Genomic DNA, 25,133 nt, shown 5'->3' with positions numbered 1-25,133 from the left:
TGGACAGACCCTTGATCTGATCCAACACAGCTCTTCTTCTGTTCTTATGTAGGGTACCATTTTTGCTAGTGTGCCAAAAGCTATTAGTTACAAAAAATAAGTGGCATTCAAAGGCTAAGGTTCACAAAAGTACAAAAAATCTTTAGAAAGAAAAACCCTTAAAGGGGGCAGCATCCAGTGTGAAGCGAGGACTGAACATTCTCAGTGGCCATGGCACACTAACTGACTACTGGGGAGAGAAATGGGGAGCAGGGGACATAAAATGGAATATTCAGTATGATAAGTTGGTTGGGACCCTGAACAGGACTTTCCAAACCTGCAACCTTTTGCTGCAAGTCCACCTTAATCTTCCTTTTTTATTGTTTTTATTGTTGTTATTGTTAAATAGTACCTTGCTGGCAGCTTCCCAAAGTGGTCAAAATGTTTGTGGACTGTCTATGACATAGAACAGCCTAGATAATGGCAAGAAAGGGTTTACAATGTTGACATAAATTTTAGCATCTGATGGCTGGACCATGGGAGCTTCATAAAATTGAGAGTTTGCCAGGCCAATTGGAGCATTGCTATTTGCTTCAGAACTCTTCTTTTATGAACCAAAACACCTTGATCTTAGCCCTTCATTGCTGTAGAGACTGTGCCTCTCCAGTCAAGCTCCCTCTTTTCTCATCCACAGCTGTGGACTTAAAGCCGGTACTTCCCGTGGTGATGCAGAGCTCTTGCAACAGCAGCAGCAGCAGCAGCCCGGTGGACTTGCGGATGGATGCTCGGCCCAGTATGCCTCCCGTAGATCCAGCTGTCCGAGAACAGCAGCTGCAGCAGGAGCTACTTGCCTTGAAACAGCAGCAGCATTTGCAGAAGCAGCTCCTCTTTGCCGAGTTTCAGAAGCAGCACGAGCACCTAACACGGCAGCATGAAGTCCAGTTGCAGAAACATCTCAAGGTAATTTGGAGATGAATTCATAAAGCTGCTTTCTTCTGAGCCACCCAATGCATTCATGTAGGTCAGTGTTGTCCATCCTAAGCAGCAGCAGCTCTGTGAGGCCCCTCAGCCCTGCGGGGACCTTTTTTTTTTAACACTGCAGATGTTTAGGACTGGACCTGGAATTGGATGCATGCAGAGCATATGCTGTACCAAATGAGTGATAGCCTCTCCTGTATTCTGATATCATCCAGTTCTGTTTTTCTTTTTAATCAAATAATTGATTAAACAGTATATTTTCCAATGAATTCTTGGACACTATTATGTTTGAAGTGAGGTTTAATCAGCTGAGGCTTATAACATAGGAAGCTATGTTGAGCCAGACTGTTGGTTCAGGTTGCCTGATACTGTTGAGACTAACTAGCAACAGCTCTCCAAGATAGAGTTTTTCTTACCCTGCCTAGAGATGCTGGGAATAAAATCTGGGGCCTTCTGTATGCAGAGCATCACCCCTGAGACTGGTCCTTACACCTTAATCCAGACAAGACAGAAGAATTGGTAATGAGCAGGGATAGCAGGGTTGGGGATCTGCCTGTACTTGCTGTGTTTATGTGTGGGGTTGTATTTCTTCTGAAGAAACAGGCACTCAGTCTGTGGCTCTCCGGGATTGAATCTAGCCACTCGAGGCTCACTGGTGGCCATGGCCTGCAGTGCATTTAGTATTGCTGCTTCTGACCTTGCAGCTGCCACCTCTAGTCCACTAACCTTTTGTTTAAACTGCTGAGGTTTCCTCTACATGAGACTGCCCTGGGTCACGAGGCTCAGGTATAACAAGTGCCAGTTTTAGCTCGCCTGCCCTGACTCTGTTGACTCCTGAGCACAAGTCAGGGGATTTTGTGCTTGGCATAAAGGTACCAAACGGCCTGCCTACTGGATTCCTAAGCACTTCCTCCTGGAGGAGCTGTCATTGGTTGGCCATTCTTTAAAAAAAGCTTGTGCTTCAAAATTGCATAGTTTTGAATGTATATTTTTGAAGTTGGACTTCTCCCCAGAGCCCTGAATTGCTATTGGTCCTGGAAGTGTGGGTGCTGCACATAGCACATATGGGGTAAAAAGTAGATAGTGGAGATTCTTATAGGGAAAACAATGTGGGTCAATCACCTTTCCCAATCTCCACTTCCCACAATCCTGATCTGATTTGCCCCCCTCTCCCACATGTGCTTTTTTTTTCTTTTTAAAGAAATAGTCACAAGATATCATTTAGTTAACATATTGTCTAGTTTGGGTCTCAGTCTTTTACAATAGAGTTTTTCCTGTGCTTTGGGATTTTGTTCTTTATAAAAGCTCAGTGCATTCTATTGGTATGCTTCTGAAGTATGACTAAACAAAAAGAACTGTAGCAGAAGCTACCCAAGACATCATCCAGATTGGAAATGGCAGCCTAGATCATGGAAAGAGGAAGGTAATGTGGTATATAACTGTGAAGGGAGGTGATACATATATACATCAATAAATACATGTGCACCGTAGCCAAGATGTAATGCCCAGATCTTATGAAGCATTTGCTGCATAGGGATAGTTACATGCAATGGTGGGTTACTAAGAAATAAAATGATTGTGACAGTGTTCTAGTGTTGGCAGAGTCTTAGCCAGGTTGTTCAGCAAGGGCTTAGGACAAAAGGATAGTAGCAGTAAATAATTCCAGGAGAGGATTTTTTGGGGTAATTTTATAATAATATGCTTGTTTATTTATAGCACTGATTTTCTGTCTGCTGAGGCAACTAGCAACAATATAAATCAAATATAAAACCTATACAAGCATGACAAAGCTTTAGCAATCAGAAACAGCCAAGACCCAGATAATGACTCTCCTGTGAAAGGGTATTCCAGATCATAGGAATACTGAGAAGGTCCCACTTTGCAGAAACATCCACAGAATCTCAGACAACGGGTACAGGAGGCAAGGCCTCAGAGGAAAACCCATATGAGTCTGGTGTAGTGGTCAGAGTGCTAGACTGGAACTCTGGAGGTCCAAGTTCTAGTCACTAGTCAGCCATGGAACTCAATCAGTGAGTCATGGCCAGTTATTGTCTTTCAGCCTAGCTCACCTAACAGGGTTGTTCTTGTGAGGAGACCAGCTGCTGTAAGCTGCTTAGAGCTCCTCATAGAGGAATATTGTTGGATATAAATGTATTATTTTAATAATAGTAATAGGTTCATATGGAATTTCCAGGATCTGTTTCCCAGACAGACCTTTGAACCCCTGGAAGGGGAGCTCTCCTGTACTTTTGCCTGTCATGCAGCTGTGAAATCAGAAAATACTAACACAGTTTCTCAAATGTCTGAGCTGGAAATCTGCATCTGCAAAGCTTCACATTTTGAACTTTCAAAGTATGTCTGGATGTTACATGTGATCCATGTACATGCAGTCTCTCTCTCTCTCTCTCTCTCTCTCTCTCTCTCTCTCTCACTCACTCACTCACTCACTCACACACTCCCCTCCCTGCACTAGTTTTCACTCAACTCTCTATCATTCCATTGCAGCAACAGCAGGAGATGCTGGCAGCAAAGCGTCAACAAGAACTGGAGCAGCAACGTAAGCGAGAGCAGCAGCGGCAGGAAGAGCTGGAGAAGCAGCGTCTGGAGCAGCAGCTTCTTATCTTGCGCAACAAGGAGAAAAGCAAAGAGAGTAATATATCTTTATGGCACTATATTTATTATCTTGATATCCTGTTTATAGTGGGACGACTTGGGGGATAGAGCTGGAGGGGTTAGGGCAATGTTCTTTCTCATCCTGAATGCTAAGGCCCAAAGCAGTATACAGTAAAGCACAATTAGACAAAAATAAATACATTTAAAACTTGAAGAAGAATTCTAAAAGTTCTCATTCACCTGCTTGGCATGTAACAACAATGGATGTGTTCAGTATGGGTTAAGGTTGAATTGTGAGTTGTTGTTGAATTGCGGGTTCTCTGTGAACCCTTTACAATGGTTTAACTAGGGGTTGTTAATCGTGAACCCAGAGTTCACAGCCCAGCAAACCATGGGTTCTCTTCCTTGGTTGTTCATGTTTAACAACCCCCGGTTGGTTCACAGGTAACAACAACCCATGATACAACAATGACAACAGCAGCTCTATCCATATTTGGGGTAGTCATCATATGCAAACCAGCACATTTAGTTTCTGGACTTTGCCTGCAAACCTCCCCATATCTTAGAAACTGTTGAAGTTTTGAGCCCCTTTGTTGTGACATTTCCCTTCAAGACCATTTAAAAAGGTAGTTTTATGAAAGAGTTGGGTGTCTCTGCAAGGAAATTCTCAGGCTACTCAGAAATCCACAACACCTAGGATTAATTTAGCAAGACCATATGTTTGCTTGAAGAGGTTAGAATTTGTGATGTATATATGGTTGAATATATTAAAGATGCTTCTCAAATATGTTGTTTAATATTTAGTGTTAAATATTACCATTTAATATTTTAATGGAGTGGTTGCTTAAGAATTGTGCCTATATAGACCTTTAGATAGATGATGTAAATTCTGCCCCTTAATAAGTAAATAGAACACATAAGAATAAGTGCATTTAAACATAAATATTGAGGGACACCTCTGTGATACAGTCTTCAAACACGTGAGGGGGAGGTGTGTTTTTTGAGGTGGAACAGAAATAGTAGAAATAGTAGGGTAGGATGAGGGGGCAGATAAAGCTGAATGCAGTGCATTGGTTAAACATTGCTTGATAGAAAATGGTGTAGTGGGCCCTTTTGTTACCACAGGAGCACATGGTTTGCCTTCTGGGACATGAGATGGAAGTGTATAGAAAAGAAAAGCTTATAGAATTGATTGAACCTTTCCTTGCCCACAGAAGATACTTTCTTCTGCTGATTCAGCCTGTGGCCTTGGTCCAGATTTAATGGTCTTGGTCCAGGAAACCATGGTTCCTCAGACCAAGAAGAAGCAGTGTTCCCATGGGCTTCTTCCTTCCTGCTGCCGTATGCCATCATGTGAATTTCCACACTTGCTTAAACCACAATTTCCATTTCTGCTCATACTAGGGAAATGGCTTTGGGCACAATACATCACATGCTTAGACTGAAAAAAGGCCTATGATTCTCAGCACTCTACAGTTCGCTTGATAGGACTTTTTCTTTACTAAACACACATAGGATTGTGCCCTAAATCTCCTGATTACAAATCAGGATATGAAACCAGGATGGATTATAGATCAGGATTAAATCACAATTGTTTGCACAGGTATAGCACTCATGCTTAGTATAATAAACTAAGGTTTTAGAGATTGAAATCACTGCATCTGAATAGGGCCTTTGTGTTTTTCACCACTGTTTTCCCAAATTTTCTGCAGGTGCAATTGCCAGCACTGAAGTGAAACTGAAACTTCAGGAGTTCCTTCTCAGCAAGTCAAAAGAGCCAGCTGCAGCAGGTGGCTTGAACCATTCCCTCCCTCAGCACCCCAAATGCTGGTAGGTCTTGCCTTTGTGTCTGTGCTTGACATTCAGTCCTGGCTAAGAGCAAGGTGTCAGCGTACCTGGGGTTTTAGCACTGGAATGAATGTAGCAAAGAGCAAGTGCTGAATTTGTACTTCACCCTCCAAATTATTGGAGTTTGCATCTATGTATCTGGGTTTAGGAAGCCAGGGACTAGAGACCCAGGAGTAAAATTTCTTGTACATTATTCAGCCAATGCCAAGTCAGGGTGTACATGTTGGTTTCTCATTTAGCGTGAGTGTGTGTGTTGAAATATGAATTAGATCTACACTTTGACCATTCAGTAGTCATCCTGATTATTATGCTAAAGAGGGAGGAACAACTTGTGGTCCTCCAGAACTTTTATCATAAAACTCCAAACATTTCTTAATTGACTGTAGTGGCTAGGGCTGAAGAGAGTTTGGGGCCAAAACGATTGCTGGGCCACAAACTTCCCACCCCTGTTCCAAGAGATAAGTAATTCACATTAAATATCGATGCTGGATGGGTGCCCTTAGTAACTGGGAATGGAGCTTAGGCATGACATGTATTCTTGATTTTATTAATCTAGTATGTTTTTTTAAGGAGTCATTTTGTGGGTGCATTGTCAGTTATATGAGCACACAATTTCAGCTCAAAGCAATCTGTTCCTGTTATCACTCCAAGAGCTGCTTCAGTTGTGATGGTGTTGTCGAACACATCCACGTCTTTCTACATCTTTCATTATTGCCCAAAATAGACTCTTCACATCCCCACTCCTGATTTAAGCCAGGAGGTGCTTATGCATTTCTCTGTGTGTGTGTTTATGCAAAAGCAAATATTCTATTTCAAACAATGAAGAGATCCAGGAGTGCAGGAAATGTGAGGCACCATATACTTCCTTTTCTGTCCACAACGTCATCCCACTGGAAGGCGCCAACACATTCTCATCATATCAGCCAGCTAAATACATTTCTCAAGAGAACCAGCAATGCAATTGCAGAGATGATAGCTTGGTTTTTTTCCTCAGGTGCAACTTATAACCACCCCAATTCCCAGCCAAGAATTTCTGTTAACAGCAATTTCTGTCTTAGAGAATTTCTGTACAGAAAGGCCCATTGACTGTTGATTGAGTTTTTGAGCCAAGGAGTTGGGAGAATTTGAGGGAAATCCGTCACTTAAGATCTAAGACAGAAAAAGGGAAGCGCATTACCTGTTGATCAAAATAATGAATCAAATCATGGACTGGCAGTCTCAGGCTTAACCATATAACTAATCAAACCCTGAAGTAAGTGGTGGTGATTACCAGTCTCCTCTTGAGTCCACAGCAATGTAAGATATATGGTATTGATATAAGATATATGTTATTGGTGCCTGCAGTGGAGAATCACATTATTTTCATAAAATGAAACATGCAGACTGTAAAACTGACCCCATTCTTGCTCTCTGCTACTAACCCTTGATTGGCCTTTGGTATCTTCTACCTGCAGCTTTTTCCTCTTGATAACCCACTGAGTTTCCTGGACCTTCAGTGCTTAAGAGTGGTAATCCGTTTAGCCAGCTTACAGCAGATCCCAGATGGACCATTATCCCTGCCCCCACCTTATTCTCCCTTATCATTCACAGAAAATATTCTTATCTGGATCTTGTCCCCCCTCCAGGTCATGTCCCCCAATCCACTTGACCCACATTCAAGAATAGAGCCCTGACTTGTCAGTTCAGCTTTATAGCAATCTGAAAGATGGCAGAACTCTTGCTTTCCTCCACAGTTCTGGCCTCTCTCCTTCTTCATTTAATTTATTATTTTTCTACCCTGTTCTCTCAAATTAAGGTTAAATTTAGGCAAGATAAATTACCATTAGTAATAAAATAGTACATAAATTACCATACCATAGTAAATCAAAATTAGCCTAAGTCTTGCTAGTCCCTTTATTAAGACCCAGTCCAAAGAAACATTTCTGCAAAATTCTTAGTCTTATATCTTTTTAAAGGGTTGGATCAATATTTTAGTCATCCCATTGATTTACTAGATCTACTTTAATCATAAATTAAGTCTAAATCCAGTGCTGGCTCACCACTTACAGGGAGTTCCAAGATCATAGAAGAGTCAGAGCAAGCGAGTTGCCTATTATTGGCCATTGTGTGTGTGTGTGTGGTGTTGAGGTGTCACAGAACCCCTCATCAAACTGAAAGGAAAGTAGTTGAATTACAGGTTAGATAAAGCAAGCAGAATTTTATGTCCATTGAAAACATTGCTGATAGTGCGTGTAATAAATTGCATAGTTATGGTATAAATCGCTGGACATATTTGCATGTGTGACCCTATCACTCTATTTGTTTCATTCTGTTAAATTTAAAGAAACCGCAAGTTATGGTAAATTATAGCTGCAGTTTAGGATGGAGATCAGGACAGCTCTGAAAGAACCTGTTGGATCTGCTTCCTATATTGCTGCATCAGTCTACATCAAGGAATGCAGAAATTTCGGACATCAGACTGGCCAATCTGGTCCAAAGCCCTGTTCCCTCAGAAGCCAGAAGTGTGGGAGAAAGAATGAGCCGCAGCTCAGTAACTTTGCTCTTTCCTTCCACATACCTGCTGGGTCTTCTTGATAATCTGATAATGAAATTTCCCTGTTCCTCTAGGGGGGCTCACCATGTCTCATTGGACCAGAGTTCCCCTCCCCAGACAGGAAGCCCGGGAACACCACCCTCTTGTAAACTACCTTTACTTGGCACTTACGACAGCAGAGATGACTTTCCACTCCGGAAAACTGGTAAGCTACTTAGGGTCACAGGAAGTTGCCTTACGACAGGTCAGATTATTCCTCCATCTAGCCTACTGATGTCCACTCTGATTGGCAGTAGCTCTCCAGGGCCTCAGGCAGGGAGAGATCTTTCCCATTAGTTGCTACCTGAGCATTTTAAAATAGAAATGGAAAAGACTAAACAGAGATATCTACATACAAAGCAAGACTCTACCACTGAGCTATGAACCCTTCCCTTGCTCTCTTAGGCAACCTTCCCTAACCTGGTACCCTCCAGGTATATTGAACTACAGCTCCTAGAATTCCCCAGCCGGCATAATGTCTGGAAGACACTAGATTTGGGGTGACTGGATGGCAGGAGTTTGGTGATTATCCCATGGTCAGCCGACAAGCTCAGCCCCCACCTCTGTCATGGGAGGCGTGACAAAGGCCAAAAGGCTGAGCCCAAGGCAGAGGTGGGGGCTGAGCCCTAGCATGCTAAATAATACCTTTGAACCTGCAGCTTTTAGCACCAAAAGAAGCCTATTTCACAGGGATCCCAGATTGTCAGTATGAACACATATATTAATTGGGGGAACTTGGTAGGGCACTTTGGTGGGTATCAAGAAAGATCTGCAAGGGCGCATTGCTTGGTACCTGTGGCACCAGGTTACCTACCTTCCTGGCCTAGGCCACTGTACCTTGCCAGCAACCTTACCGTCTTACTTTTCCTTACTCCATGTCCCTGCTCCTTCCAGCCTCGGAACCCAACTTAAAAGTGCGCTCACGGTTAAAGCAGAAGGTTGCAGAGAGGCGGAGCAGTCCCTTGCTGCGAAGGAAAGATGGGACCGTCATCAGCACCTTCAAAAAGCGAGCAATTGAAATCACAGGTGAGAGAAGTGAGCCTGACTGAAAGTGGAGTGGGGAAATCAGTCTTGGCAGGAGATGTTTGCACAGTAAATAGGGAGGCCTGGGGCAGATTAAGTACCCATCTCACCTTCAGTGTTCTTCCTTAGGTGCCCCCCATTTGCCTTTACATTTTTTTAAATTGGGGAATTGGATCTATGGCTGCTGAACTAACGTCTAAGTTGGTCTCAAGAAATTTTCTTTGGTATTTCATCATGGTTTAATTAACCTTTGGAGCGCCATGGTGCATGCTGTCCATCATTAGAAATATTCAAGCCCCATTTTGCCATGTGATGCAAACTGGGGTAGAGGGTTATTTGAGGATTAAACAACCCCTTCATAACTCATAGTCTATTTTAAGTTTATGCAAGGTTTGTTTAATCTGCAAATAAACCCTGCTGATTAGTACAATGCAACAAGCCGCAGAAACCCCTGGCCAGGATTAGCATATTCATAGTAGCAGCCAGCATGCACTTCAGCTCCTTGTGGGTCGATTAATCCATATTATACAAACTAGCCCAGTAACTCATTTCTTGTTTTAAAAGAGAATTCTATTCTCTGAATGCATTCCCTGAAGCTTTTGGGGGGACTATGAAGTCAAGGAGCATGGGCAATGATGAGTTTTAAAAAATCCAAAGTTTTAAATAGGTACAGGTGGAGCGGGGTACTGGACATGAAGTTGCGGTTGATTAATATGGCAAAACACTTGAAACACTGTGGCTGTGTTTGGTAGGGTTCTAAAGGGTTGTTTCTTCGTCATGGCTTCTGTGCATCACACATGTGGGGTGCTGCACCTGTGCAGTGCCTAGGCCGGAAAGACTGAAAGCTAACAGTTTTGGCGGAAACACTCCGCTCCCCTCCCCCTTGGTAGTATATATAGAGCAGAGGGACCTCCATTTTCTCCAGTCTTTTGCGACTGCTGTTCGCTGTGCCTCGTGCCTGTTCATCTCTCGCTCGACTCAGTATTTGTTCTTTATTTCTATTGTTCTAATATTCTTGTTGTGCTTGCTGTTATTCCAAGTTACTATCCCCTTGTTATAGCTTCATCTCTCTTTTCTTCGTTCCTATTAAAAAACAAAACAAAACAAAACAAAAATACTACCTTTCCCTCTTTCCTATATTCTAATTCTTCGTTTTCTGCGATGGCGCAGCGGGCAGCCTTCCGCAAATGTGCGGAATGTGGGTCCAAAATGTCCCCGGCGGACCCTCACGACTTGTGCCTCCTTTGCCTCGGCGAGGGGCACAGGACGGATAAATGCCGCCATTGCCTTGCTTTTACTAAGCAAGCACGAAAAAATAGGGAGAGTTGCTTGCGAAAGCTCCTGTGGAACCAAGCGCTGATGCAATCGGATCAGCCTGCAGCAAAGCCCGGGCCAGCGCATGCTCCACCTGCTAAGCGCAAGGCCGTAGCTTCGACCACATCGGCTCAATGCCCAGCCTCTGCCTTGGGCATGCCCGGACAATGCCGTTTGCCCACGCCGCCCATGCCTCAGCCGCTTCCTTCGGATGATGGAAATTCCCCCTCCAGGGTTCAACAATCTCTTTCTCCCCCGCGTAAACAATGGGAAAAGAGGAAGCACAGAGGGTCGGATCACTCTTCTGCCCATAAGAAGGCGAAGAAAGACAAGGCGGCTAAACCACTCCATAAGAAGAGGCATAGGGATTTGGGTTCGACAGCACCATCGATCCCGGTGGCAGCTTCGGTACCAACACCATTGGTACCGATGCTTCAAGTGGCGATGCAGGTTACCCCACCATGGTCTCCAATACAACCTGCCCCCCAACAGGGCCTACCTGCTCAGTTGCCTGCGCCGCATCGCGAGTCAATCTCCGGTGGGGAGATTCAAGACTCCCCTCCCAGGGCTTGTTCTCCGACTCCTATGCCCACGAGCTCGAAACCCATCTCCAACCTCACCACCACCTCGGTCCTGGATGGACGAAAGGCGGGAAGAAGGATGGTTCCAGCCCTACTACAGTTATCCATTGGGCTGGGAGGACTACCACTCCTTTGGATTTTGTCCTCACCCACAGAACCGTTCCTCGCCATCCGCCCATGAGGACATGCCATCCACCTCGAGGCGGGTCGAACCTGAACATCCTACTTCACCAGGGACTTCCTTGTTGGAGCCATATCACCTCGGGCCCGACTCTGACTCGGATGCAGACTCCACCTCCCCGGATGTCCTTATTACATCTCAGAGACCATCATCACCTGAAGAGCCCCACATCTCATTCGGAGAGCTCATGTCTAGACTTGTTCAGTCTCTCGAGATTGAGGCGCAACACCAGCCAGATCCGAGCACCGACAAGTTCTATGACATTGTCAGGGGAGAGCAATCACCTGCAATTGTCTTGCCGCTTATTACAACCTTGCGGCAGGTGATGACTCAGCCTTGGGACTTGCCTTCGCAGACTCAGCCCACAGTGAGAAGGTACGAATCCATGTATCGAGTCCGGGAGAGCGACATATCCTTCTTACTCCATCATCCTAAGCCGAATTCCGTGGTGGTTGAATCATCCCAGGGCAGGGAAGCCAGGGGACATACCACCCCCCGAGACAAGAAGGGCCACAAGATTGATACCCTGGCGCGCAGCGTCTGTGCGGCTGCAGGGCTTGGGCTTTGCATGTCTAACTATGAAGCCACCCTGGCCATGTATCAATTCTTTATTTTGCAGAGGCTGAATAACATCGTCGCTCCCCTGCCTGAGCAACAACGGGATTTGGCTAGGACTTTCATCAAGGAGGGTATGCAAGTCGCTGTACAACAATTATCCACAGCATGTCACCATGTGGATACGGATTTGAGGGCTCTCATCGGGGCCGTCTCACTGTGAAGGCATGCCTGGTTGAGGAATTGCAATTTTCCTGACGAGATGAAGTGGCAAATAGAAGAAATGCCCTTTGACGGCTCTGGGCTGTTTCATTCACACGCTGATCATAAGCTCAAGTCCATCCTTGAGTCCCGTATGACAGCAAGACGGATGGAATTACCCCGAAAGCAAAAACATAAGTGGTCATGGTTGTGCCCATCCTACCGCTACCAGCCGCCTCAGAGATAGTACCAACAATGGCCACAACGCAGAAGGCAACAACCCCATCAGCGTTTCCCACAGAACTGCCAGCGTTTCGATACGGAGAAGCGTCAACGCTGATGGGACAAGCGAACCTCTCTTCCACCTCCACACCCACCTTTCCCCCTCTCTTTTGGGGAATGGCTGCAAGGCCGACTCCCCATTTGGGAGTCCATCACATATGATCGGTGGGTCCTGTCTATTATTCAGCTTGGATTCAGAATAGAAATCGATACCGTTCCTTCGTCGAGCCTGATTCGATTTACACCGCACTCTCCAGTACTAGTGGACGAAGTACACCAACTGCTTCGTAAGGGCGCGATTCGACGGATTTCTAGCTCCGACTGGCTTCACGGATTCTATTCTAGGTATTTTACGGTCCTGAAACAGGATGGTGGTCTTCGTCCGATCTTGGACCTCTGAAATATCAAAAGATTTATCAAACCAAAGAAATTTCGGATGACTACCCTTCAAAATATCCTTCCACTGCTGAGGTGAGAGGATTGGTTTGCCTCACTTGATCTAAAAGATGCCTACTTCCATATTTCGATCCATCCAAGTCATAGGCGTCTTCTGCGTTTCACCATCGGGACCGACATATACGAATTCAATGTCCTTCCATTCGGTTTGGCCACGGCCCCGAGGGTCTTCACGAAATGTATGGCACCGGTGTGTGCTCATCTACAGCTTCAAGGCATCCAAGTGTACCCTTGCCTGGATGACTGGCTTATAGTTTCCCAGACCCGTGAAATCCTACTGTCAGCCGTTGAGGTGACTTGCGCACTGTTGGACAATCTCGGACTTTGTATTAACCGTGAAAAATCATCCCTTGTCCCTACGCAGGTGATAGACTTCATCGGAGCTCATCTCGATTCCACGGTAGCGAGGGCATTCCTCCCTCCAGCTTGTCAGGACAACCTCCACTCCTGTATCTCTCGGATCCGACAGGACAATGTAGTTACAGCGCTCTCAATCCAGAGACTTCTGGGTCACATGGCTGCCGCAGTTGCCATTGTCCCACATGCCAGGTTGAAGTTCTGCCCTCTTCAGCTCTGGTTCAACAAGAGTTTTCGTCCACAATGAGATTTGCCTAACAAACCACTTTGTATGCCCTGCGCTGTTATACGAACATTGACTTGGTGGACGACCCCAGCCAATCTAAGCGTGGGTACTCCATTCATCACCCCTCACCCAACGCTGACTCTATATACCGATGCTTCACTGGTTGGGTGGGATGCGGTATGCGCAGGGCTTCAATCTCAGGGCATGTGGAACTGGCAAGAGTCATTGAGTCACATAAATTTCCTCGAGCTTCTAGAGATCTTCAAGGCACTTTGGTCCTTCGAGGAAGTTGTCCGCCACCAAGTGATACAGATCACGTCCGACAGTATAGTGGTGGTATTCTATATCAACAAACAGGACAGAACAAAGTCCACTGCCCTGGCCCGCCTGTCCATGGACATTTGGGAATGGTGCATCCTGAGAGGTATAACCCTCTTGGCGGTCCATCTTGCCAGGACTGACAACGAGGAAGCAGACACCCTGAGCAGACACATGTTGTTCATCCACGAATGGGAACTGAATCATCAAGTCTGCATACAGTTATTCCAACTTTGGGAACATTCGGACATAGACCTGTTTGCTACCCACAAGAACAGGGTGTGCAAAAGATTCTGCTCCAGGGCGGGAATAGGACCGGGATCAATGGGAGATGCCCTTATGATCCCCTGGACAAATCTCAGGTTTTACGCGTTTCCGCCTATTCCTCTATTGACAAAAGTTGTATCAAAGATTGTGCACAATGATGCCACAGGAATACTCATAACACCTTGGTGGCCTCGTCAAGCATAGTTTTCCACCCTCCTTCGGATCTCAAACGGCAATTTCCTTCATCTTCCATCCAGACAAGATCTACTAACTCAACAAAAAGGCTCTGTCCGTCACCCGGACCTGTCCTCATTGAACCTCACTGCATGGAGAATTCATTGACTCAAGACACTGCTTCGGAACAGAGATCTACTAGGTCACTCAATACCTCAACTCACGACCGATCTGACCTCCTCACTGACTCGGTACCGATGGGGGTATTGTCAGGACTGAGCTCTTTAGATCCAGATGTTTTAAGGATTCTCGAGTCTGCAATAAGACCATCAACTCGGAAATCCTACGCAGCAAAGTGGCGCCGCTTCTCATCTTTCATGGAATCACGCTCGTTCAGTCTGATTACAGCTTCGGTAGAGAATATTCTTCAGTTTCTGCTGCAACTGCATCGTTCGGGACTAAAACCTTCCTCAATTAAGGTCTGTGCAGCAGCCGTGTCACATTATCGGGGTACGGTACAAGGATTGTCAGTGTTTTCACAACCGCTTATACAAAAATACTGCAAAATCTTCATCCTTCTATTCGGCCTGTTATGCCCACATGGAATCTTTTGGTTGTCCTTCAGGCACTTACAAGACCACTGTTTGAGCCCCTAGCGACTGTCGATATGCGTCTTGTATCATGGAAGACGGCCTTCCTTGTTGCAGTTACATCAGTTCATAGAGCCAGTGAACTTTGTGCTCTTCGAATTGATCCACCTTATCTCAACTTCCATAAGGAAAAAGTGGTTCTGAGGATGGATCCGTCTTTTTTGCCTAAAGTTGCCATGCCTTTCCACCTGAATCAAGAGATTGTGTTGCCTGCCTTCTTTCCGTCGCCATCGAACCCGATCGAAAGGTTCTTGCATACCTTGGATGTACGACGCTGCTTGACTTTCTATAGATCACGCACAGAGTCTCTTAGATGCTCTAATAGACTTTTTGGAAAGTACTCTCAATGGGACCAAGGATAACCTGTTTCATCTCAGAGACTGTCGAAGTGGATTGGTCAAACCATTTCGTTAGCGTACCAGCTTGCAAAAATGGACTTACCTGTTGTTCCAAGGGGTCATTCCACTAGAGCGGTGGCGGCTTCCTCCACGTTTGCCACGGGTGTCCTGATCCAGGAGGTCTGCAAGGCTGCAACTTGGGCTACTCCGTGTACTTTCGCAAAGCACTATCGCCTTGATGTGCGTGCCAGAAGAGACTGTTCCTTCGGGAGGGCTGTTCTTTCTACCGTTCTTCAATGACGACACCGCCCACCACCATCTCTTGCTATTCATCCATATGTGTGATGCACAGAGGCCACGACGAAGAAAATCAGGTTGCTTACCTGTAACTGATGTTCTTCAAGTGGCCATCTGTGCATTCACACAACCCACCCGCCAGCCCCGCTCGGTGTTGGTGAGTGGTTTCTTTATCGGTACTGTATGATACTGCTTCAGTACCTGATACTTTATTATGTCATCGGTACCGTGGGCTATTGCGGCGGTACCTGATAAGTTGTTATGCCATCTTCTTTCGTAAGGTGGCGTTCTATCTCCAAAGACTGGAGAAAATGGTAGACACTCCACTCTATATATACTACTGAGGAGGAGGGGAGCAGAGTTTTCCCACCAAAACCATTAGCTTTCAATCTTTCTGGCCTAGGCACTGCGCAGGCGCAACACCCCATATGTGTGAATGCACAGATGGCCACTCGAAGAACATCAGTTACAGGTAAGCAACCTGCTTTTCTGCTGCATACGTACTATACATGATTTCTTTATTGCTATGTGCAAACTGGAAACCATAATTTCCTACTATAGGAACCAACTCTGGAGACCCTAAGGCTCACACACTCCCCCTCCTCTCTTCTTTTGTGCCTATGAGAAGGAGAGAGGTTTTCATTTGTTAAACCTCCATTCAGCTTTCTGGGGAACCATGGCTTGTTAAATTATGGCTTGAAAACAATCCATTTTCAGAAACCATGGTTTCATCATGATTTGTTTTCAATTTTTTACAAAAACACAGTTTTACCCATATATATCATGGAGAACTGTGATTAGCTTAAAATTGCTTATGGATGCAAAAGAGGAGGTGAAGTCTTGTGTTGTATTTTATTCAAAATAATATTTTGACTGATGTATGATCACATAACTCACATCTATTTAAATATTTCTAAAATTCATGGTGATATGAGTAGGGTAGACAACAGCAGATTAGAAAAGCAAATATCTAAATAAAGAATGTAGCCAAGCATTTCCCACCCCACCCCCTTCAGATGTGCAGCTGTTAAATTTAGATATTAATCCAGACGGTTGTAATTTGCTTGGTGTCCATTTTGTTTCTATTATGGTGGGGGTGAAGAGAGACAACAGAGTATATAATCCAGAAACATCTGCTGCTTCTGAAGGAATGTTTATTTTAGTTGGCAAAAGGGGACAGCAGCAAGCTGTCAATTGACTATTATATAAGCCAATGAGCTTTCAATGGACTGAAGTTCCTTATTGAAAAATAGTTTATATACACCTGTTTCTAATATGCGTTTGTAGCCAATGTAGAAAGGTGAATTCAGAATTACCAACAAATCGTTGGTAGGAGGAAGCCAGTTCTAAATTTCTTTATGTGAATCCCCCTCAGAAATGTGAGATTCAAAAAAATTTGTGAGGAGGGGAATTCTTTTGTGTTGAGAGCTGTGTCTTGCATGTGTACAGGCCTTCTCTGTTCTCCAGATACTGAAATAAGGAAGTCCTAATTTTGTAACTGAGATGTCACGGGCAACCTTTCAAACTGTGTACTGCGAAACTGGAGTTTTCATGGCCGCTAATCAGTGATTTGATTTATGCAGTACAGTGCAGTCATTGTTCAAGTACAGCTCCCATCATTTCTGACCATTGGCTGGAGCTATTGTGTACATGGTCTTTTGGGGTAGCATTATCTGAATTTTTTTGAACAAGACTGAGCTGTGGAAGGAGTAGGTGGGATAGACAGAGGGCCATAAAAATAGGGAGAGTCAGATGAAAGGGAAGGGCAATCCAGTAATGGGAGTCTTTTGCTAATTTCTCACTGGTTTTTGTGCATTTTGAAATGTTTCTTAGCTGCCATGAGAAGCTTGATTCTGCTTCAAAAGGAAAGATGAAATTTTAGCACCCTACACTGGCACACTGGCATTCTGATTCAACACGACATGTGCACTTGAGTACAAGGACTGGCATGGTGGCAATCTCATTTTTCCCTCCCTCTCTGCAGTGTCTTCAATGTGCAACAGTGCCCCTGGCTCTGGCCCCAGCTCCCCGAATAGCTCCAACAGCGCCATCACTGAAAATGGGCTTACAGGCTCAGTGCCCAATATTCATACTGAGGTAAGGCTGCAGAATGGCAGTGCTGAGCAAGTGGCTGCCATGCCTTGCTCCTGTTTCCATCCCCAGTGGGCTGAACTTCGTGTGTGTGTGTGTGTGTGTGTGTGTGTGTGTGTGTGTGAGAGAGAGAGAGAGAGAGAGAGAGAGAGAGAGAGAGAGAGAGAGAGAGATCCTATCACTGAGATTTTGCAGTGAATGGAAGTAGAAGAGCACTAAGATATGAACTGTTTGAAACCTCTCTTGCTGGTTGACAAGGAGCGACTCATTAGAGGAGATCCACTGCAGACAGTAGTTACCGTATTTTTCGCTCTATAAGACGCACTTTTTCTCCCCTCAAAAGTAAGGGGAAATGTCTGTGCGTCTTATAGAGCGAATATGTGTGTGCAGTAAGTCTGTCAGATGTGCAGCATGGTGTGCCCGACGCCCAGGACATGTAATACCACTGCCGGGACGCTGCCAGCCCGCCTGCACCACCTGGCACCACCTGGCCGGCATGTGCTTAGCGCACCCTGCTCCGCCCCCCCCCCCCGGCACAGGTGAGAGCTGTGCCGCTCGGGGAAGGGGTGCAGAGGAGGAGGAACCACGGGCTTTAACCCACCGGCCGTGGCTGAGCCGGCCCCACAGAGAGATGAACTGGGACGGACTGCCCACCCCCACTGTCCGGGAAGACCTGCTGCCACCCAAAAGACCACTGCTGGGACGCTGCCGGCCCGCCTGCACCACCTGGCCAGCATGCGCTCGGTGCGCCCTGCTCTGCCCCCCCCGGCGCAGGTGAGCTTCTTGATAATCACAGGTCGGTGTGTGTTTTCAAATGGCAACCCGTCTTTTAATGAAGCCCATGGGGAAGTGATGGAGAATGTGCCTGTGATTATCAGGAAGCTTTCCATGGATCAGAATAGTTTAGTAAACGATTTGATTCAGAATATTTTTTTTCTTGTTTTCCTCATCTAAAAACTAGGTGCGTCTTATGGTCAGGTGTGTCTTATAGAGCGAAAAATACGGTACTTTATTCTGGTTCATCATCCAATCGCTAATTATGGTTTGTCAATTTAGACATCACACAAAACCATAGTTAGGTTTCTTTAACCATGGTATGACTTGCTATCTGATTTGAGCCACTAATATTACAACAGATGGTTAACAACTGGAAGATGCTTAATTTTCATTTATCCTTTATGAGCTCTTACTGAATTCACGGGTTTAGATCACAAGCTGGGAACCTTTTATGTGGAGCACTTATTTCCTCAAGGGAAATCTCTCAGGAGCAGCATACCAGTGGAGGGTGAAGTTGAACCAAAATTGGGAAGGGGCATCAAGCACTCATGACAGGGCATCTTCTTCTTCTTTCAGGAACCCTCTCAACTATCTTTCTTTACCTCCCCTTTCTCCTTTTCTCTCTCCTTCTATTTCCCACCCCTTTGAAAATCCCCTCCCAGTGCAGCATTTAGACTTACAAAAGGTGTATCTCATTTGAGTGCAACATTTCTCCTCCTAAACTTAATTGCCATGCTTCAGGGAGATTTTCAGAGGAAGGGTCTCAACACATGGGCAAGTGCGGGCTGAACCTTCCCTCCCAAGCTCCCAACTTCTTTCCCTCAAAATTATCCCCCAGTGGTGGCAGTTAGTCTTGGGGGGAAAAGCTGCCATTGGTTAATGCTGGGTGTCTGTCCTAGCTCCACTCACCATTGCCCTGCCTATATCTGCTACTTGTGCATAATTTGCTCATGTGTACATTACCAGGGTGACTTAGACACCCATACAGAAAAGTGATTGTGATCCTCTTTGTATGGAGGAAGAGATTTTGTGCATTTCCCTCTTTTATCGTTGTGCACAGTGCACTTCTTCCCTTCTTGACATCCCTGCTTGACTGAGCTGCAAACCAGAAGGGCACATAATTACCTCCCATATGGGCCACCCTCCCTTCCCCCAGTTACACAGATTTATCCAATATCTTAAGGATGTTCCCATTGTTAGAAGAGGAAGTGCCACCTGCTGGTTGATACTGTCTTAGGACATCCCAAGAAACATTTCTTTCAATCCTACTGAAAGAAGCCCATTGCTCCTGTTGTCTGCAGGAGATAGAATCGTAGAATAATGGAGTTGAAAAGGACCATGAAGGCCATTGGGCCCAACCACCTGCTATTTCAGGACACCAATTTGCACTATCCCATTCAGATGGCTGTCCAATTTCTTCTTGGATGTCTCCAGTGTGGGAGAGCCCACCACCTTTCTAGGCAGCTGGTTCCACTGTCATGTTGTTGTGGAAGCTTTTCCTGATATCTAGCCTGAATCTGTGTTGTCTCAGCTTGAATTGATTATTTCATGTCCTACGCTCTGGTGTCAGCAAGAATGGGTCTTGACCTTCCTCCTTGTGACAGTCTTTGAGGTACTTACAGAGTTATACCATGACCCCCCCCCCCCCCCCGGGTCTTCTCAAAGCTGATCATGCCCGGTTCTCTCAGTCTCTCCTCATAATGTTTCAAAACTCTGGATCATTTTTGTTGCCCTCCTCTGAACCCTTTCTAATTTTTCTGCATCTTTCTTAAATCTTGGTGCCCTGAACTGGACATGGTATTCCAGATGAAGTCTGACTAGTGAGGAGTATAGGGGAACCACTACTTCTTGTGATTTGGAAGTAATACCTCTGTGAATGCATCCCAAAATAGCACTTGCCCTTTTGGCGGCTGCATTGCATTGTTGGCGCTTAACTTAGCTATTGTCCACAATAACTCAAAGGTCTTTTTCAGTTCTGTTGAGCCACTTATTCCTTCTCTTGTATCGATGCATTTGGTTTCTTTTTCCTAAGTGGAGGACTTGGCACTTGTCCTTATTGAATTTCATTCTCTTTCAGCCCAGTGTTCAAGTTTATCAAGATTGCTCTGGATCTTCATTCTGTCTTCTAGGGTGTTTGGTATTCCACTCAGTTTTGTATCATCTGCAAATTTGATTATCTTTCAAATTGATACACTGATAACATCCTCTTTATCTAGATCCATGGGAAAGATGCTATTTAAAAATTCCACCAGGGGCAATTACTTACATTGTTCCCAACATTATCTCACTCATTCACCCAGAGCACACCACAAACTCCTGCTGGCAAGTCCTGCAATGCAACTGCAGTTGCTTTGGCCCTTTGGAAAAATAGTCATTCCTGAAGAGCAGGCATTTTAAAACCTCATGTACCAACTCAGTCAAGTGAAGAAGCAAAGTGACAGAACTAGAATGCAAGACTGGCTCAGTAGATAAACTGATGTAACACCTTTCATGATCACCTCCAATTTCCATTTGAAGTATCTCTGATGGATCCTCAAAAATCTGTAACCCATCCAAGAAATGGCCACTCACCATGAATAGTGGGCCACCAAAAAGAAATACAAACCCAAGAACCAGGCCCTGCAAGAAAACCCATTTTCATCTCTGGCCCCATATCCTATTGAATATCCTGGCTAAAGTGTTAAATGGCAAATCAGGAGAGGAATAGAGCATGCAGGTGCGCTGGACTACAGCCTCCCTCATTCCCAGCCAACGCGGCCAATAGTTGTAGTGTGACACAGCTGGAGAAAGGCGCTACAGTGAAGAAGATCATCTGGTTCTTCCTGTATTGATAGTGCCCACGTGCTTATTTTTGGGTTCAACTTCTTAGTATTTTTAAAATAATTTTATTGATTATAAGAATAAAACAAAAGTGATCATATTCCAAACAAAGGGATTAGATGGCCAAATACTGAATTTTATGTAACTTTCTAGAAATGGTTGAACCTTTTTTAGCTGTCTTTTATTTATTATCCAGGCCTAATTTTTTTATTACATTTATTATCCAGGCCTAATTTTTAGTTAACCTTGACAGGTTCTGCCAATAAAGTCAGATCTTTGTGTAACTGTCAAGTAATTTAGGAATTTGTCATCACTTCCAGCAATTAACATATATAGCCCTTACTACCTGGATTTTTTTCTTTGTGATTTTTTTCTTTTTTACATTTGTGAAATGTATTACCCATTTTTCATTATAAATTAATTCCACAGTGGGGTCATGAAGATCGGCTTGGCCTTTAATAAAGGTCAATACAAATATGGTCCTAGCTCTTACACTTAACAGTCTTATTAAATACCTTTAAGATCTGTTTGGCTTCTTAACAATTCTACAAGCAATATATAAGTTCAGCTGGCTGAAGTGATGCTCTTGAGCTTATATTAATGGTGGACATAACTACATAGTTATTCCAGCCTTAATGCTCTCTGCCCCAATGTGCTCCATTCCATCAAGACTATTTCCTTGTGTGTACGTGAAGCTCTCTAAGTGCTCTATCTTGTTTCCTTTTGCTATGTTTGTTATGGCTTTACTCCAGTCTGGAAAGCTAATTAGGAATGCTTGAATTTTCTGCCATACAACTTTGCTTCTCAAACTGTGAACAATCTCTTTGCTTAGGGGAATGTGGTAGCTAAGTGAAACCTGAACCTCATGTGCAAATGCTTGTTGTTTATCCTGTTAAACAAATGTAAAGCACCTAACAATTACTAGAGACTAAAGAACAAGATGTTCATCTTGAGTTTTCTGTTGCACAAACATCTGTATGAATGGATTGTATCGGTTCAATCCAGATTAAATGCTGTTAAATTCAGTGCGCAGTTAGCTGTGACTAGTCCCATAGATTTCAGTGAGAACTGTGCAACTAACATAGTCTTGATTCAACCAGTTAGAAGTATGTTGAACTGTAGACAGCATCTTAATGATGCTTATCTACCTGGAGTCTTCATGTTATGCCAGAGTGCCACTGAATGTCCTCAGGAGAGCATCTGTACCTATGTTCACTTTGCCAAATCTAGAAAGAATATCATGGTCTGCATAAGGACAAAAGCTTTTTGCCCTTTTACACAGTTCAGACTGGTCATTTACAATGGAAAATAATAAAAGGATATGCGTGACATTAAAATGGCAACATTCAGAAAATAGTAGAGGTGCATTTAAGTCTCCCAGAACATTCTATGGCTGACCTTAAAACTGCCCTTCTTAAACATTTTGAAGATGAAGTGAGTTAGAATTTGTTAGTAGATGTAATACATTAAACTTGGATTCAGCTGGGAGTGGGATTAGTTTTCCCCGTACAGAAGGCTTGCCCATCTTGAAGTGTTCATATCAGCCTTCCCCAAACTGGTGCTCACCATTGTGCATGCTGGCTGCAGAAGGTGGGAGCTGTTGTCCAACACATTTGTGGAGGCTGATGAATACTACCTTCTCTACTATGTAGGCAGAGTGTTACTTGGCTTTTGTTTGGTGTTCCCTTGCCCCCACCCTGCCATTTTTCGGTGGGAGTAAAGCATACCTGTTTTGATTGACTTTGGAATGCACTGATGCTCTGCACAGGGTAGAGATATTCCTGCTGATCCTTGCATTGTCTTTGGATGCTTCCAGGTGACGCTTCTGTTGTGCAGCATCATTGCTCTGCCTGATCCATGGACTTTTATGGGGGCAGCGGCAGGAGTCATGATGTCATTGTGATCTTCCATTTCTAACATTTCTTTGTTTTCTCACCGCTTACTCTGTCTTCTTCATCATCATCATGATCATGTTCACCATCATTATCATGGAAAAGAGAAAAAAGATGGAATGACTGCATTTGCTTTGTGTTAAGAACATTCCATTGGGGAGCACACTTGATCTCTTGCACATACTGTGTAAAAATTTTTGGTCCTTAATGTGCTGCGGGACTCTTTGTTCTTTTTGCTGCAGTAGACTATAGTTGCTACCTTTGGCAACCGTGTAGTGGTATATATATTTTAAAAATAAGTAAGCCATCATAGATGTCTCAGTTATTCTTGCTTTGTTAGTGGAATTGAACATTCCTAGAAGGATTAAACCAAGGGAGCTGGGAGAATGTTTTCCCTTCCTTGATTACAGCTTCTTATTCTTCTGTTTTCTCTTGTTTTTCACCACCACCAATCCCGTTTCCCCTCTTCCCTTTGCCTTATTATTATTTTTTAATAAAGCAGATGCTGCCCCAACACAGAGCTGTCACCATGGATGGGTCAGCTAGCCAGCTCAGCTTGTACACTTCCCCATCTCTGCCCAACATCTCTTTAGGACTTCAGGCTACCGTCACCGTGACAAATTCACACCTCAACGTGAGTATATATTACCAAAAAAACCTTGGAGACCTAAGAATGGGGGCAGCAGCTCAGACACCCAGTCTGTTTAGGAGACTTCCAGCCTGGAGGTCAAATACTGCCCCATTGTGGTCCCAGTCCAGCTCGCTGTGGTTCCCTGGATGGCTTCTCTCCCTTTCCTGGCCATATCCCCTTTTCCCCAGTCACTGATTGACTGATTAGATTTTTTCCCCAAAAGACTGAAATGCCTTTTGGCTTTTTTAAAAAAAAAAAAAAAAAAAAGGCAGCTACAAGAGGCAACTGTTTTTCGCATGCTGGCCTGTCCCCTTTGGTCCATTCTCCTTTTACTTTTGGCCCAGTCTATCACTAGAATGTAGGCCCAAGAGTGCCTCCTAAATGGAATTTGCTCCATAAGTTGAACGTGGGTTTGGACCCCTGCTCCAGGGATTCATTCCTGTTGCATTCTTGTTCCATTCCTGTAAGCAGCAGTGCAGATTACAGAGGTTGTCTGATCTGCTGGTAGGGGAAGGGAGAATATGGAAGAAGAGGATATGGAGAAGCATAGAGCTAAAATGTTTGTGTTTGTATGCACGCATACACACTTCATTAATATTGCTGGGTTGTGAAAACAATGTTTTTTATGTTTCTGAACATGGAGTTTCTGTATCTGGCTGGCATAGCTAGCAGACAAAGAGACATTTTCTCTTCTGTGTATTTAGCAAGTTTATTTAAGAGCCTAGTTATGTCTGAGGCATTGGCTAATGCATGTAGCCTTGAGTTCCTTATTGTGTTTTTATGAGGAAGTCCTTCTGTCTGGCAGACTAAAATCTGTTGCTGATCAATTTCTCTGTTCCTTAAGAAACATTAATATGTTCTTCCTTACCCATGCTGCACAACTTTTCTATGATATTACAGCTTCTGTCCAATTCTTGCTTCAGTCCTACGCCAGTTCCCCCCATCGTACTGTAGAGCCCCCCGTTTGATGCTCCACCCTGATGACCGTAAATTCACTCCCAGCCTTTTACTTCCTTCTGCTTTTTGAAGAGCTCCAGTCTCTGTTTTTGTTTCTCCTCCAGCCAACTGGTGCCCAACTGTGACCTATTTATTGTCTCCCTCTGGTGACAGTCACCCAGCTTGGCTCAGGTTGGGCATGTGGTGCTTTTGCTCAGTCTACAACTTGACTATTTTCAGCATCCAGAGTTGAAAATAGCTGAGTGGCAGACTTTGCATTCTGTTGGACTCTGCTGTGATTTGTTTTCTTCCTCAAAGAATAGCAAAGAGATCTGCACGTGTGCTCTTAAACACCCACGACTGGCTGAAAGTAGCACCGAGCATCTTGACTTCTATTAATTAGTGTAGCTTTGAACTCAAATCTGTTTGCACCTTTGGTTCTTGGACTGTGCTGTGTTATGGCTCTCTAAAGCTCACGTGCCTACTGTTTTGAGCATTGCTGCTGCTTTAAAAAAGAGAGCGAGAAAAGAAAGTGTTTTAATTCCATCAGTTGCTGCTTTACTAGCACAGCAGAAAGTATTGATGGGCGACTCCTTCTCAGAATATTTTGGAAGGTATTTGGATGCCTTAATAATGCAGTATAAAATTGGCACCATTGCAGATCAGTGAGGCTTCTGGACCCCATCACTCTTGCTGTTACAGTGTCATTTATGCACACAGCATTTAGAACATGCCATGTTGAACCTTTTTCAGCCCTAGAACTGAATTTCACTTTG

At 44.4% G+C, this 25,133-nt stretch overlaps 1 protein-coding gene across 1 annotated transcript in view; it reads left to right on the top strand.

The window, feature by feature from the left end:
* The window catches only part of HDAC5 (histone deacetylase 5), a 92,546-nt gene that overhangs the window by 29,661 nt on the left and 37,752 nt on the right, over positions 1 to 25,133 (top strand). The window contains 7 exon segments of the mRNA XM_044444558.1: positions 674 to 939; positions 3,463 to 3,607; positions 5,283 to 5,400; positions 8,026 to 8,156; positions 8,885 to 9,016; positions 17,195 to 17,307; positions 23,293 to 23,424. Coding sequence (XP_044300493.1) covers positions 674 to 939; positions 3,463 to 3,607; positions 5,283 to 5,400; positions 8,026 to 8,156; positions 8,885 to 9,016; positions 17,195 to 17,307; positions 23,293 to 23,424 — 1,037 coding nt within the window.

This window comes from Varanus komodoensis, unplaced genomic scaffold (assembly GCF_004798865.1).
Source record: "Varanus komodoensis strain SLA01 unplaced genomic scaffold, ASM479886v1 scaffold45, whole genome shotgun sequence".
Taxonomy (NCBI): Eukaryota; Metazoa; Chordata; class Lepidosauria; order Squamata; family Varanidae; genus Varanus; species Varanus komodoensis.
The sequence above is the reverse complement of the archived record's forward strand: the minus strand, read 5'-3'. Positions and strand labels throughout refer to the sequence as shown.